The sequence below is a fragment of the Gopherus evgoodei genome, chromosome 7 (genome assembly GCF_007399415.2).
Source record: "Gopherus evgoodei ecotype Sinaloan lineage chromosome 7, rGopEvg1_v1.p, whole genome shotgun sequence".
Lineage (NCBI taxonomy): Eukaryota > Metazoa > Chordata > Testudines > Testudinidae > Gopherus > Gopherus evgoodei.
In genome coordinates this window covers 117,750,170-117,764,766 of record NC_044328.1, presented here as the reverse complement: position 1 = coordinate 117,764,766, position 14,597 = coordinate 117,750,170, and the positions used below count along the sequence as shown (strand labels likewise).

Genomic DNA, 14,597 nt, shown 5'->3' with positions numbered 1-14,597 from the left:
GCCCTGCTGTTGGGACTATGGGAGTTTGAACAGCAATGCTCAGCAAAGTATTGATCTGTAACTCCTCCGTATGGACATTGTGTGTGAAAACACAAAGGTTCTTAGTTCACATTACATAGCCATCTTCTAACAGGACTACATTAATGTGAACTAGGAAACTTATTTCATACCCACAGTATCCACATGCTGGAATTACATCACAGCACTTTGGTTCACACAGTAATTCATACCCCCGTAGTCCCAACTGTGGGGTAGAGTATATAGTGTACATAGCCTGAGGTCACATGGAGCCCTTAGGAAAAGACCAGGATGAGGATTTGTGGTTTGCAGCAGTGGATCAGAGGGAGAATATGCTATAGATAGCCAATATTCATGGAGTGAGAGACAACAGGAATTTGGGGATGCCAAGTAATGTTTTTCTTCAGGTTGAATTAAACCTTTAATGGTGTTTCAGCCATTGGCCTTTAAACCAGTTATTTTTGTGGTATTGTGATGGGATGTCTACCCCACACAAAGACTGACCAAGTGGAAAGGGGCAAGTGACAGAATGCATCTCAGGGAGAGTCTTGGCTGAGAAGGCCAAATTGCTGATGAAGCCCGGATGCGGGAGAAGCTGGGATAGGCATAAAAAGAGGACATTTGTGGCAAGAGGGGGACAGGGTAACAAGCATTGTGGAGAGGGGGGAAGCAGTAGATGTGATATATCTTGAATTTAGTAAGGCTTTTGATACAGTCTCACAAGACTGTCTCGTAAGCAAACCCAAGGAAATATAGCCTAAATTAACCTATTAAAAGGAGTGCACAACTGGTTGGAAAATCGTACTCAGAGAGCTGATATCAGTGGTTGACAGTCAAGCTGGAAGGTCAAATTGAGTAGAGTTCCACAGGGATCCATCCTGGGTCCAGTACTTATCAATATCTTCACTATGATTTGGATAATGGCACAAAGAGTACACTTATAAAGATTGCAGACAATATCAAACTGGGAGGTTGGGGGGAAAGTGCTGTGGCAGACCGGATTAGAATTCAAAATATTTTTGACAAACAGAAGAAATAGTCTGAAATAAATAGGCTGAAATTCAATAAGGACAAACGCAAACTACTACACTTAGGAAAAAATAATCAGTTTCACAGATACAAAATAAGAAATATCTGCCTAGAAAAGAGTACTTCAGGAAAAGATTTTTGCAGTTTATAATATATTGCAAACTAAATGAGAGTCAGTAATGCAAAAAAAAAAGCGCAAACATTTTAACATTGTATTAGTATTAGCAGGAGTGTTGTAAGCAAGACACAAGAAATAATTCTTCTATTCTACTTAGCATTGTTAAGGCCTCAGCTGGAGTATTGTGGCCAGTTCTGGGCACCTCAGATTGGGAAAGATGTGGAAAAATTGGAGAAAGTACAGAGGAGAGCCACAAAAAAGATGAAAGTTCTAGAAAACATGACGTATGAGAAAATATTGAAAAAACTGGGATTGTTTAGACTGAGGGGAGACAGGATTACAAGTCTTCAAATATATAAAAGGTTGTTATAAAGAGGAAAGTGATAAATTATTCTCCTTAACCACTGAGGAAGTAATGGGCTTAAATTGCTGCAAGGGAGATTTAGGCTACACATTAGGAAATATTGCCTAACTGTCAGGGTAGCTAAGCACTGGAATAAATTACCGAGGGAGGTTGTGGAATCTCCTTCATTGGAGGTTTTTAAGAACTGGTTAGACAAACACCTGTCAGAGATGCTCCAGATGATACTTAGCCCGCCTCAGTTCAAGGGACTCGATGACCTATTGAGGTCCCTTCCAGTCCTACTTTTTCATGATTCTATGATTTATACAGGTGCATCAGCATGCTTTATGTCATGCGTATTTTGTACTGAACAGTGAGTTGCTGGTTTACAATGGACCCACTATACTATTTTTTCTTAGAAAAAAGTAAATCACGTCACTGCATAAATGACCACATGGGTTGGGTTTGGTTCTTCTCTATGGTGAAAGGGGCACTCCACTAATTTATCTTTTATGGAAACTTAGTTTCCTCACCATATTGCATTTTGCCTGGAAGCTTTATCATTCAGTAAAACTCAATTCAGATGTCTGTCTATATTTGCCTAAAACAAATATTTGTCTTCACAAATTGTAGATAGATCCGTACATCCCAGGTTATGTGAAAAAATAGTAAAAATAAGAGACCTGCTTTTTAATTAGCAAGGAACAATGTTGTGTTATCGCTTATTATGATTACTTTATAATATTCTTTATTTAATATTTTAATAACCCTGTTCAGTTAGATATTGTAACTTTGTTTTGATCCAAATAGTAAACATTGGTTTTAATGGTATTTATTTTCTTTGCAGTTAATTGTGCCATTTGATTTTGAAGCTCATTAATATCAGCCTTCATATAAAGAAAATCTTCTTTTAAATATAGTTTATTAAATAGCAATACTATTAGCATACAAATTGATACTTTGAATGGGATAAACAGGTACAAAGATCATTAACATATAATATAAACAACTGGATCTAAAGTGGAAGTCAGTAGAACCTTTTAACTAAAACCAAAGCTGTCCTGAGGCACAATTCATTCACTTAGCTTATATTTAAGTCTAATTCATACTTTTGAAAGTGTTATTTGACTGTCTTTAGTGAAGTTACTTGAGAATTTGACCCACTTTTCTATTTCTTTCTCTTGTTTCTGTAATACTTATCCAGCTCACAGTAATCCTGTCTCTCTTGCATTTGAATTCTGAATATACTCAGCTGAATTTTGAAAACAAGGCTATTCATTTGAGTTTCTAAATATGGATTTATGAGCCTAACTGCAGGCTTCTGTTTTTAAAAATCTGGTCTCCTGGCCTAATTTGTAAATGTAGTTACCCTGATTGTATATACAATTCACAAATGGCTAACAATTCTTATTTGTGTATAGGGCTGGATTAAACCAATCTAGGCCTATTGGCACACCACAACATGGATCCCTGAATAGTTTTGTCCCAGCAATGTCACCCCAGCCCCCCTTGGAGTGATGATAGTAAAGGGGGCACTTTCTGTCCACGAAGAGTGACTACAAGGATATCCCTCCCCCATACTTATCCCAGCAGCTAGGGTTGATCTGCTTGGATGGATGTGCTGACTCTGTTGCACCCTCCTCTCACACAGGGTCCTCTATTTGGGTGATTTTGGTAAGACCGAGCAGAGCAGTTGGTCTTGGCATTAACAATCTATTGAAATGCATGAGATTGTGCACACCAGTCTCAGCTGTTGTTCCAGCTTGTCTGCAGACTCAGGCAGATGTTGCTGGGTTGATTATGATTGATTCCCTGTTTAAGGCTTTTCATCACATCCCTGAGGATTAGAAAATTACTTCTCCCCCATCCTCAAAATGAAAACGGAGATTCCATTCTAATCATATAATTCCAGGAAGGTAGTCCTGAGTCATACACCTAAAGTGCCTATTCCTTAATTCAGACCTCTTTGTGCATGCAATTGCCGGACTTGTACATTCACTTGTGCTAACTGTGCACACAAGTTGGACACAAAATTTCAGATCTAATGTTTAAAAAATTCTCTCCCTCATTGCCCTAATTGCAGTAGGTTTAAATAATTTTTATAATTAAAAGGCAGTGATTCTGAAGCCCTTAATAAGGAAAAAAGACCCATTGGCTACAGCAAAAACTGTAGGACTTGGACCATTGGGTCTGATTTACTACATTAGTCAAACTTGACACCCGGGTGTCTAATGATTTCAATGGCATTAGGCTGGTGGTGTACTGAAATAAAGCAATGGTGAAGCAGGGGTGTAAGTGTGTAAATAGGTAAAATGAATGACATAACGGCACAACTTGCCTTTGAATAATTTAGCAGGGTACACATTACCTCTGCCACAATTAAAAATCTAATGTGTTGACATCTGCTACCTCTTCCAGTTTTTATTTTCTGTCAGCCTTGTTAAATACATATTATTTTTTTGTGCTTTCAAGATCAGGAGAAATAGCTGTCAACAATCTTTTGTTCACAGGAGATATCACTTTAGGAGATTATTTGTTTGGCACAGTTAATTAAAAGTTGTACATATCATCTCTGCTTGATTTCTTAAGCTTTTACTTATGTGCGGCAGTGTTAATGAACACTTTTGGTGCTGCTCAGACTTGTGTCTCCTGCACAAAAGTTGCAAAAAATGTTTTTATTCCTGGAGACCATTAAGAAAATTTTGACACGGGTGAAAATTTAGTGTCCTTTTTATTTTCTCTTGTAGTATAAAGTCACAGGCATCCAGAGCTAAGAATTGTAGTTATAGAGATAGGACTTTATATTATGTTTATCTCATAGATGAAGCAATCATTCTAGAAATAATGGATTAATTCAAGTCCGTAGTGGGTGTGTGTCTATTTTATGTGTTTATATAGCACAGGAGCCTGAGAAGGAGCCAGAATTTACCAATGTACATTGCCAAAGAGCCACAGTAATATGTCGGCAGCCCCAATCAGCTGGCCCCCCGCCACCTACAGCACCTTCTGTCCCCTGCCAGTACTGCCAATCAGCACCTCCCCCTCTCTCCCTGTGCCTCTTGCCCACCACAATCAGCTGTTTCTCTGTGTACAGAAGGCTCTGGGATGGAGTGGGGAGGAGTGAGGGTGCAGCAGGCTCAGGGGAGGGGGTTGGAAGGGGCGGGGACCTTGGGGGAAGGAGTGGAGTGGGGGAAGGACCTGGGGTCGAGCAATGGAAAGTTGGGACCTGTAGCTCCAGCCCCAAAGTCAGCACCTATGCAAGGAGTCCCATATTAACTTCTGAAGAGTTGCATGCGGCTCCAGAGCCACAGGTTGGCCACTCCTGATATAGCAGGATTTTCATTCATCACTTCATTTCTGACAGAGTGGTCACCTGTTTGTGTCATTCACTTACACTACGGTAGCACAGCTCAGATCCGGATTAAAATAGTAATCACATGACTACCTTCAAGCCAGTGAGCCATTCCACTGACTTTACTGGGACTAGTTCATCCTCAAAGTTAGGCACGCGCTCAAATAGCTTGTGGACATAGGGCCTCAAAGAGAAAACCAGTTATATCTTCTGAAAAGCTTACTGCACTCTTGTCTCTTGACATCTCTTAATGGAAATGCTTTCAACAGATTCACCTTAACTTTTATTCATTTTGTCCTTTGACACATGGTAGTTTATTTGCTGGCAAATACTGACTTTCTTGGAGGAGAAAACGTATCCCTTTGTTACTTGTGTTAGATTGAACTTTAAATATTAACGCACATTATTATCTTGTCTGAGTACTTGGAATTACCTTGACTTTTGCTATAAAGAATTATTATTACCAAGCTTTATACTGTCCACACCTTGTGAAAAGTTATTGTTTTATAGTAAGCATTTCACAAAGCAAAATGGGGTCACTTTTCACACCTTTTTTCTTGCTAATCCTTTCCTGAGGGAGCTTGATCCAAAGCCAATTGAAGTAAGTGGAAAGATTTCCATTATCTTCAATGAGCTTTGGATCACAATTTCACTATATAAATGACATATTGAAAAATACAAGAAACAGGCCAACCAGCCTCTGAGTGAAATCCAGGATTTCACCCCTTTTTTTTTATGGATGTGTTTAAATTGTGTCTTGCTATTCTGCCATGCTCTGTATCCCCATCCTTCTCCAGAAACAAACTCACAATCTTTGCTTTAACTTGCCTTTCCTTTTAACTAATTATGTATTCATTACTGTTTGAAATAATTGTGCGTCTGTCCCCTATTTACTGCCAGCTTCCTAATTTTTAGGTAATGTGACTTCAAATTCTAAAATCACTCTAAACTTCCATTAGCTTTTCTCACAGTTTCTCTTTGCCAGCATATATTTTGTTCAGTAGAGAAAGCATGTCCAGTTTCAGACTGGCTGATTATTTAAATATTTGTGTATCAACAGTCATTCTCTAGGTCAAGGATTATCTGACCAACATCTGAGTGGACAATAAGTAATCCAAATGGATAAACATGTCTGTAGCCATGATATCATGTATACTATGCATTAATCATTGTATTCAACTCCATGGAGGCCTAGATTTCTAGAAGAGAATATATAAACATATCTGAGTTTGCACAGCTAAATTCAGGAAATGAACCATCAGCAGTAATCTCTCTCTGAGCTGTATTAACTTCATAATTTTGAGGAATTTTCCATTGGAGTGAATTTCAGACTCCAGTCACTTTGGCAGAATGTGGCGTTGAATGTCTTAATAATGAAATCTTTATACCATTTGCAGTACATGTGAGAAGTCTCCATGTAATGTTCTGAAACACACTTTAATTAGAATAGGTTGGCAGGATGCTGAGGACTGTTTTGTAGCATTCTGTGTGCATGGAACAAGTCTACTGTAAATGAATTGCAGTGCTTAATTTGTAATCAAAGAGGTGTCTGGGCTCAAGCAATTAGGCGCTGGGACTCAAGCACTTTTTTTACATTCATAACGGATGCAGCAAGCCCAGAAGTGCCGGGGCTCTGAACCGCCAGGCCCAGAGGTGCCGGGGCTCTGAACCGCCAGGCCCAAAAGTTGCAGGGCTATGAACTTCCAAGCCCAGAGGTGCTGGGCTCTGAACTGCCAAGACCAGAGGTGCCGGGGCTCTGAACTGCCAAGACCAGAGGTGCCAGGGTTATGAACTGCCAGGCCCAGAGATGCCGGGGCTCTGAACTATCAGGCCCAGAGGTGCCGCGGCTCTGAACTGCCAGGCCCTGAGGTGCTGCGGCTCTGAATTGCCGAGCCTAGAGGTGCTAGGGCTCAGCCCTGGAACAAATAAAGCACTGATGAATAGACATGAGTATAAGTGTCAATAAATTCTAGAGTTCCTTATTAGACTGCTTTACACTGCTTTGGCCCTACAAAGGGAATGTAAAATGACCTTATATAGGGGAATGCCTTGGCATGGGGTATGCTCTGCTTATGTAGAAGTGGTGTAGCCAGATCTACAGCACATGCTCCTTCTACCACTTCCTCACAACACAACATGCTCTGTTGCTACTGGCTCACACAATGGCATCTAGGGGACATTACAAACTGGCGTGACTTAGAAGAGCTGTAAATTACACTAAGAGCTGAATTAAACTCTGCTGACCTACAAGCTTGGTAACAGAAAGCTACCTTTGACTTCCCAATCCCTGATATAAAAAGTGCTGTACAGATCTGGTGCATGCAAAGATCCTATGTATAGCCATGTGATTGATCTTTCTGTCAGTAGGTATTTGTTTATATGTTTATTTAATTAGATCAGGGGTAGGCAACCTATAGCGCGCGTGCCGAAGGTGATACACGAGCTGATTTTCAGTGGCACTCACACTGCCCAGGTCCTGGCCACTGCTCTGGGGTGGGGCGGGGGGGCTCTGCATTTTAATTTAATTTTAAATGAAGCTTCTTAAACATTTTGAAACCTTATTTACTTTACATACAACAATAGTTTAGTTATATATTATAGACTTAAAGAAAGAGACCTTCTAAAAACGTTAAAATGTATTACTGGCACGCAAAACCTTAAATTAGAGTGAATAAATGAAGACTTGGCACACCGCTTCTGAAAGATTGCTGACCCCTGAGAATTAGATCCTATGCTCTTTGGACTTTTTGTTTTATGTTTGCACAGCCCCTAGCACAGTGGTCCATGACTGGAGCTCATAGGAGCTACCACAATACAAATAATAAATACATAAGATCTGATTATTCTAATCTCTCTAACTCCTGCTCAGGTTGAATTATAACTCAGTCATACAGAGTGTGTGGTGATCCACAGGTGAAATATTCTTTGATTTTCATTATACAGAATGAATAGTCTTTGCTTATTAGTCACATCAATCTATTTTATCGCCAGTATTTTCTAATCACTGTGTATCTGCAGCTGTGGCATAGACCCATTTCAAATGTTGGAGAAGCTTGCAACAGAGAGAATGAAACATTTGCAAATGATTTTTCTTCATATTTACATAATTCCATCTTTCAAATACAGTCATCTTTAACTTGACATATCTTGACTTTAGTAAAGCTTTTGATACTGTATCATATGACCTTCTCATAAACAAACTAGGGAAATATAACCTAGATTGAGCTACTATAAGGTGGGTGCAATACTGGTTAGAAAACTGTTCCCAAAGAGTAGTTATCAATGGTTCACAGTCATATTGAAGGAGATAATGTGTGGGGTCCCACAGGGATCAGTTCTGGGTCCAGTTCTGTTCAATACCTTCATCAATGATTTAGATAATGGCATAGAGAGTACACTTATAATGTTTGCGGACGATACCAAGCTGGGAGGGGTTGCAAATCCTTTGGAGGATAGGATTAAAATTCAGAATGATCTGGAGAAATGGTCTGAAGTAAGTAGGATGAAAGTCAATAAGGACAAATGCAAAGAACTCCACTTGGGAAGGAACAATCAGTTGCACACATACAAAATGGGAAATGACTGCCTAGGAAGGAGTACTGCGGAAAGAGATCTGGGGATCATAGTGGATCACAAGCTAAATATGAGTCAATAGTGTAACGCTGTTGCAAAATAGCAAACATCATTCTGGGATGTATTATCAGGAGTGTTGTAAGCAAGACACGAGAAGTAATTCTTCTGCTCTACTCTGTGCTGATTAGTCCTCAGCTAGAGTATTGTGTCCAGTTCTGGGTGCCACATTTCAGGAAAGACGTGGACAAATTGGAGAGAATCCAGAGAAGAGTGACACAAATGATTAAAGGTCTAGAAAACATGACCTATGACGGAAGATTGAAAAAAGTGGGTTTGTTTAGTCTGGAGAAGAGAAGATTGAGGGGGGACATGGTAAATAGTTTTCAAGTATTTAAAAGATTGTTACAATGAGGAGGGAGAAGATTGTTTTACTTAAACTTTGAGGATAGGACAAGAAGCAATGGGCTTAAATTGCAGCAATGGAGATTTAGGCTGGATATTAGGAAAAACTTCCTAACTGTCAGAATGATTAAGCACTGGAATAAATTGTCTAGGGAGGTTGTGGAATCTCCATCATTGGAGATTTTTAAGACGATACTAGATGATACTTTAAGTCTAGATGATATTTAGTCTTGCCATGTGTGCAGGGGACTGGACTAGATGACTTCTCAAGGTCCATTCCAGTCCTATGATTCTATTATAATGTCTCTCTCCAAAACCAATTAAGAGAGGCACCCTTATTTTCTTGTACTGATAGCTAGCTTAATGGTGTCAATTAAAAAGTGCTAGCTTTTTCTTCTGCGTGCAGCCATTCTTAGCTGAAAAATGTCAGCTAGTTGATGCATTGTTAGATCTAAAAGTCTGCCTCTTCGTTTCATATGTTGCTAAGTTCCGGTTTGATATGTTGATTTATAACAAAATGGCTGTTCAATCCAAACTTATTTTCTTACAGTGCTACTAACTGTATGCGTGTGAATGCAGCTCAGCAGCCTCATAGTCAAGGTAACAAGGATCTTCACTTAAGGCCAAATCCTCTCCTCTCTGTACTCCAAATCCAGAGGATAAAGCTTCCCTTTCACCAGAGAATTCAGAACAGCAGTATAGCCACTTGTGGCAGCTATTATAATTTGTTGTCTCAGATGCTGCTGTGCCCCTGTACAGGACAGCTCAATGGATGGCCTTGTCTGGCCATCCTCCCTCATCTCCTGCTGTGTTAAAGCTGTTAGCTGTATAAAAGGTAAAACCTGAGGGATGCATTTGACCCAGTTTGTAAGTGGAGACACTCAAGTTGTGCTGTAAAAAGAGTCCATATTGCTTTTAACAAGTGTCACATTTGTCAAATACTTTGGCAGACAGGGGCAATCAAAACTACTGTATAAAATTACATTGTGAATAGGGAATAACTAGGCAGATGCACAGAACATTGGTTGGTTTCTCAAAGGGAATATTTTCTATCCCTGGATTTGCTATGTATTAGTGATTGTGTTGATATACAAAGACTTGAGAGTGCAGTAATCTTTTTATCAATACTTACTATGGACTAGTGTGGCCTGAGGCCAGGGTGGCTCCAGGCACCAGCACAGCCAGCATATGCCTGGGGCAGCAAGCCATGGGAGAGGGTCAGCCTGCCGGTCGCTGTGAGGGCAGCAGTCAGGCAGCCTGCGCCGGCGTTTCTGTGGGAGGTCCGCCGGTCCCGAGGTTTTGGCGGCAATTCGGCGGCGGGTACGCTGAAGGCGCAGGACCGTCAGATTACCCGCAGAACTACTGCCAAATCTGTGTGACCAGTGGACCTCCTGCAGAAACGCCATCAAAGGCCACCTGACTGCCATGCTTGGGATGGCAAAAAATATAGAGCCTCCCCTGCCAGAGGCATAGCCCTGTGCAATGGACAGTGCACAAACTGCAGCACCCCCAGAGTAAGCCTGGAAAGTAAGTCACAATGCCTTCCACAATTCCCTCTTGCTCTTGTTGGGGCCAGGAGAAAGGGGGAGGGAAGTGACTTACTGGTCAGTACTGCAAGTGAGGCGGGCAGAATAGATGCCCACTGTCCCAGAGGGCACCTCTGGTGTTAAAGCCCCTGAACTGATACAAGATCTGAATGCAGCCATGTCTTTCTTCCCAATATGGCTATGCTAGGGCTAGTGACAACCTACCAAAAAATAAATTGGTTCATTCCTCTATCAGGCTTCCAAAAAGATTAAATCCCATTTTAGCTACAAAGTTCTTCAGCGTAACATGGGGAGATTAGGCTGATTTGGCATTATTCTTCTTTGTTCACCAGTTTGAGTAGAGTGTAATTTATGGATGCATTTTCTAAAGCACTTAAGTGATACAGAGTGGGACTTAGACTCCTAATTCAGTTAGGGACCTCGGAAAATCTCTCCCTTCCCTGATTTCAGTGGAGTTGTGATGGATTAACACCAGCAGAGAATTTTGGACCTACATTCTACCTCTCCCCACGCCCAAAAATCACAGTGTGAGAATAAACAACATGAACTATACCTGCTGAAAATGTAGATCTGAAGGTAAGTTTAATCAGTTCTAGGACATATGAAAACATCCTGCTGATTCAGCAATAGTGGCAGACAGAAAAGCCCTCCCCCTCCATACCTTCACAGAGCTAACTTTTGTACTCACATCTGATCACCCAGCACAGGTGTGAGAGCTCCCTTTCATTGAATAGTTAGTAGAACACAGTCTTAATAATGTGTCTAACTCCACGCAAATCAGAATTTGTTCATGCAGTTCACAGATAGTGTGGTGATGCTACAAGATGAATTATTATTTGTACTTTATCAAAACTTGGACCAGATTCCATATTCAGTGACACAGAATGGCTCTCAACTACATAACATAAATGAGAATTGTATCCAGGTAAGAGAGTAGAACACAAAGATATAAATATATGTAGGAATACAGGATACAATAATATTTTGTATATGTTTAATGTAGTTGATATTACCACCAACTTCCTGTTGTGCACTAGTTGTTCATTTGCTTTAATAATGTAAATGTTAAATCATCTACATGTATGTTGTAAATATTGAACACTCTGGCTGTGAGGCTTACATTATAATTTTTTTTTAATGTAAAATGTTTTTATATCAGATCTATATCTCCCCCGCTGCCAGAAAATTCCCTCACTTTTTATTTCTCCATTTAACTCATATTTGAAATTAATTTTCCCACTTCTGGATGGTTGAACATTGTGTCTATGTCTACAACAGGGACTGACAACCTTTGGCACGCAGCCCATTAGGGAAATTCGCTGGTAGGCCAGGGCAGTTTGTTTACCAGCAGCGTCTGCAGGTTTGGCCGATCGCAGCTCCCACTGGCTGCAGTTTACTGTTCCAGGTCAATGGGGGCTGTGGGAAGCAGCGTGGGCTGAGGGATGTGCTGGCCTGCCAGCGGCTTTCCAAAGGTTGCCAATCCCTAGTCTATAAATGACGCAGTGAAAGTCTAGTAAAAAGAACAGGAGTACTTGTGGCATCTTAGAGACTAACAAATTTATTTCAGCATAAGCTTTCGTGGGCTACAGCTCTCTTCTTCGGATGCATAGAATGGAACACATAGACAGGAGATATTTATACATACAGAGAACATGAAAAGGCTGAAGTATGCATGCCAACTGGAAGAGTCCAATCAACTGAGATGAGCTATTGTCAGCAGGAGAAAAAAAGTCTAGTGTTATCTGTCCATATTCATTGTCTGGGAGGTAACACAGCGTTGAGTCCTTACTCAAGCCCCCTCAAAGTTTAACTAGCAAGAACTTAGGCCAAACTGTGCATTTGATTTATACTGTGAAATACCACGTTGACTCAAAAAGGTAAAAATCAGTGAAACATTTGAAACATAAAATCCAAGAATTTGAGTTTACATTGCTTGGGACAGTTCTGATATATACTGTCACTGCTTTCATCTGGCATCTATTTCTCCAACTTTCTTTCCACATATCTCACCATTACATTTGAGGACCTCATAATATTAGTCAGTATAAACTAGTCAGTACTCACAAATCAGTATATAACTTAGCAAGGTAAAACATAGTCACTAATAAGGTGATTTCTTAGAGCAATATGACAAAACTGTGAATTTTATGTTTTCATTCTCTGCGAGACGGTGTTTCAGGCTCTCATCTAGACTGGTAACAACTTTTCATAAAATTGACAAAATTACACATCCTGTCAGTCCTCATATTTCACATCATAAGCGGCTTACCATCTGGGGTCAGGGAAAAAATTCCCTCTAGTATAATATAGCATAATTGGCTGCATTACTGGGTTTTTATTTCTTCTTCTGAAACATCCAACATTGAACACAGAAGGACACAGAAAATTGGATTAGATGGATTGATGGTCAATTCTGGTATGTCACTTTTATGTTCCTTATACATTGACAGTTGATAGATGGAGGTGAAAAATAATGGGAATAAGTTAAGTTTGTTGTAGGAAAGCATAATCATAATAATATTATCTAAATATTAGCAAGGCAATGCTACTTTTATTACAGTTCCTGTACAGGAAGTTGGCACAATATCCTGTTAAGTTTATCTATCTATTTGTATATTTTTCAGGATCTTTATGCTAGATGATGGCAGTCTCAAGATATATAATATTACCAAAACAGATGCAGGAGTGTACACTTGTATAGCAATGAATCAGTTTGGAGTTGCCAGGAATTCAGGAAACCTGATTGTGAAAGGTATTTTATTGTCTTCATTTGTGCTTTATTAATATTGGAAATGTACATACATATTTGGTGAAACATACTGGGATGTCAAAGATTATAATAATACTGTTATGATGCAGGGTTTCAACTAAATCTTAACACTGAAACAGAGCTACCAGATGGCTGCAGCAACTGTTAAAATGCCTGGCCTATCCACAGGTAGTGACTATGCTTCAGTTTTATTCTTAGAGGATACTGATAACAAAGCCCTAGTCTTTCACCAGGACCCTCTGAGTTATCAATATCATTTTAAAATCAGTTCTTCTAAGAAAAAAAGATTGATAAAATAACAGCAATCTGGCAATCACTGATATCAAATATAGACCAGTCGTTATTTAGTATTTGTATAGCAGTAGCACTTAGGAGCCCTTGTCCTAGACCAAGACCCCATTGTGCTAGGTGTTGTACAAACACAGAACAAAAAGACAGTCTCTGCGCCAAAGACTTTGGAAGCTACGGACCAGAAACTTGAACTATAGTGGCTATGGGCCTCTGAACATCTTTCTGTTCTCCATTATGTAGGCTGGGTTGAATCAATGCTGCTCATTTATAGCTTACATTGGATCTCAGGCTAAAAAATATTATTTCTGCCACTGTAAATTAAGGAAAAGAGATTTAGTGAATTAATCTCATAACTGGATTGTTTCACTGATTTTGTTTTGTTTCAGTGTTTTGGTCTATTAAAAAAAAAGGCTGGTTTAGAAGCTGAATAAAAATTTCACCCTAATAAAACACAGAACCACTAAGAAGCTGCTTCCCTCTGTAACAATTGTGGTTAACCACCTTGGCACATGACACTAAAACAACACGACTGAAAGAGGAGTGGTCTCAGGCCCTTCAGACAGTTTCCTATTTTTAATATTAAAATACTCTCCCCCACATACACACTCCCAAAGAACACAAGTTGTAGTTATGATATCTGCTGGTTACTTTCCTGAATTTTAACACTTTAACCTCCCAGATTCATTTGTGTCATTTCACTGCTGCTCCAACAACTAAAAATATTAGCTTCTTGGGGGAGTAATCAGAACTGCCAACTAATGTTCACATCACCAAGCAAGTCATTTTAGTGAAGGAAAAAACCCACCTTTTTTTCATATACATTTTTTTTTTTGCAAACTGCATATTAGTTGGACTTCTAATCCTCTTCTTTGAAAGAAATGGACTTGATATCACTTTGTGAGACATCACTGTGGACTTGTCCTAGTCAGGTTGCATTCTGACAAATCCAGTCTGAAGTGTTCTAAGAGAATGTGACTGAAGTAACCTGATGGGATATGTCAAATGCACCCACCAGGCTAATATATGAATAGAAGTTTCTCAGAATCTGAATTGTCATTGAAAGTGTTATGGAGTCAATATATTAATTGCTGCTACCTATGAGCCATACCTAATTTTTTTCTGAAGAGGCTGTTTACAGGTACCTACCTACAGGC

The 14,597-nt window shown here is 39.7% G+C and overlaps 1 protein-coding gene across 4 annotated transcripts in view; it reads left to right on the top strand.

The window, feature by feature from the left end:
- CNTN6 (contactin 6) overlaps positions 1 to 14,597 on the top strand; it is a 230,795-nt gene that overhangs the window by 182,937 nt on the left and 33,261 nt on the right. For all 4 annotated transcript variants that reach the window (XM_030570683.1, XM_030570685.1, XM_030570686.1 and 1 more), the window contains one exon: positions 13,007 to 13,134. In XM_030570683.1, the coding sequence (XP_030426543.1) occupies positions 13,007 to 13,134 (128 nt within the window). The remainder of the gene's footprint in view (positions 1 to 13,006; positions 13,135 to 14,597) is intronic.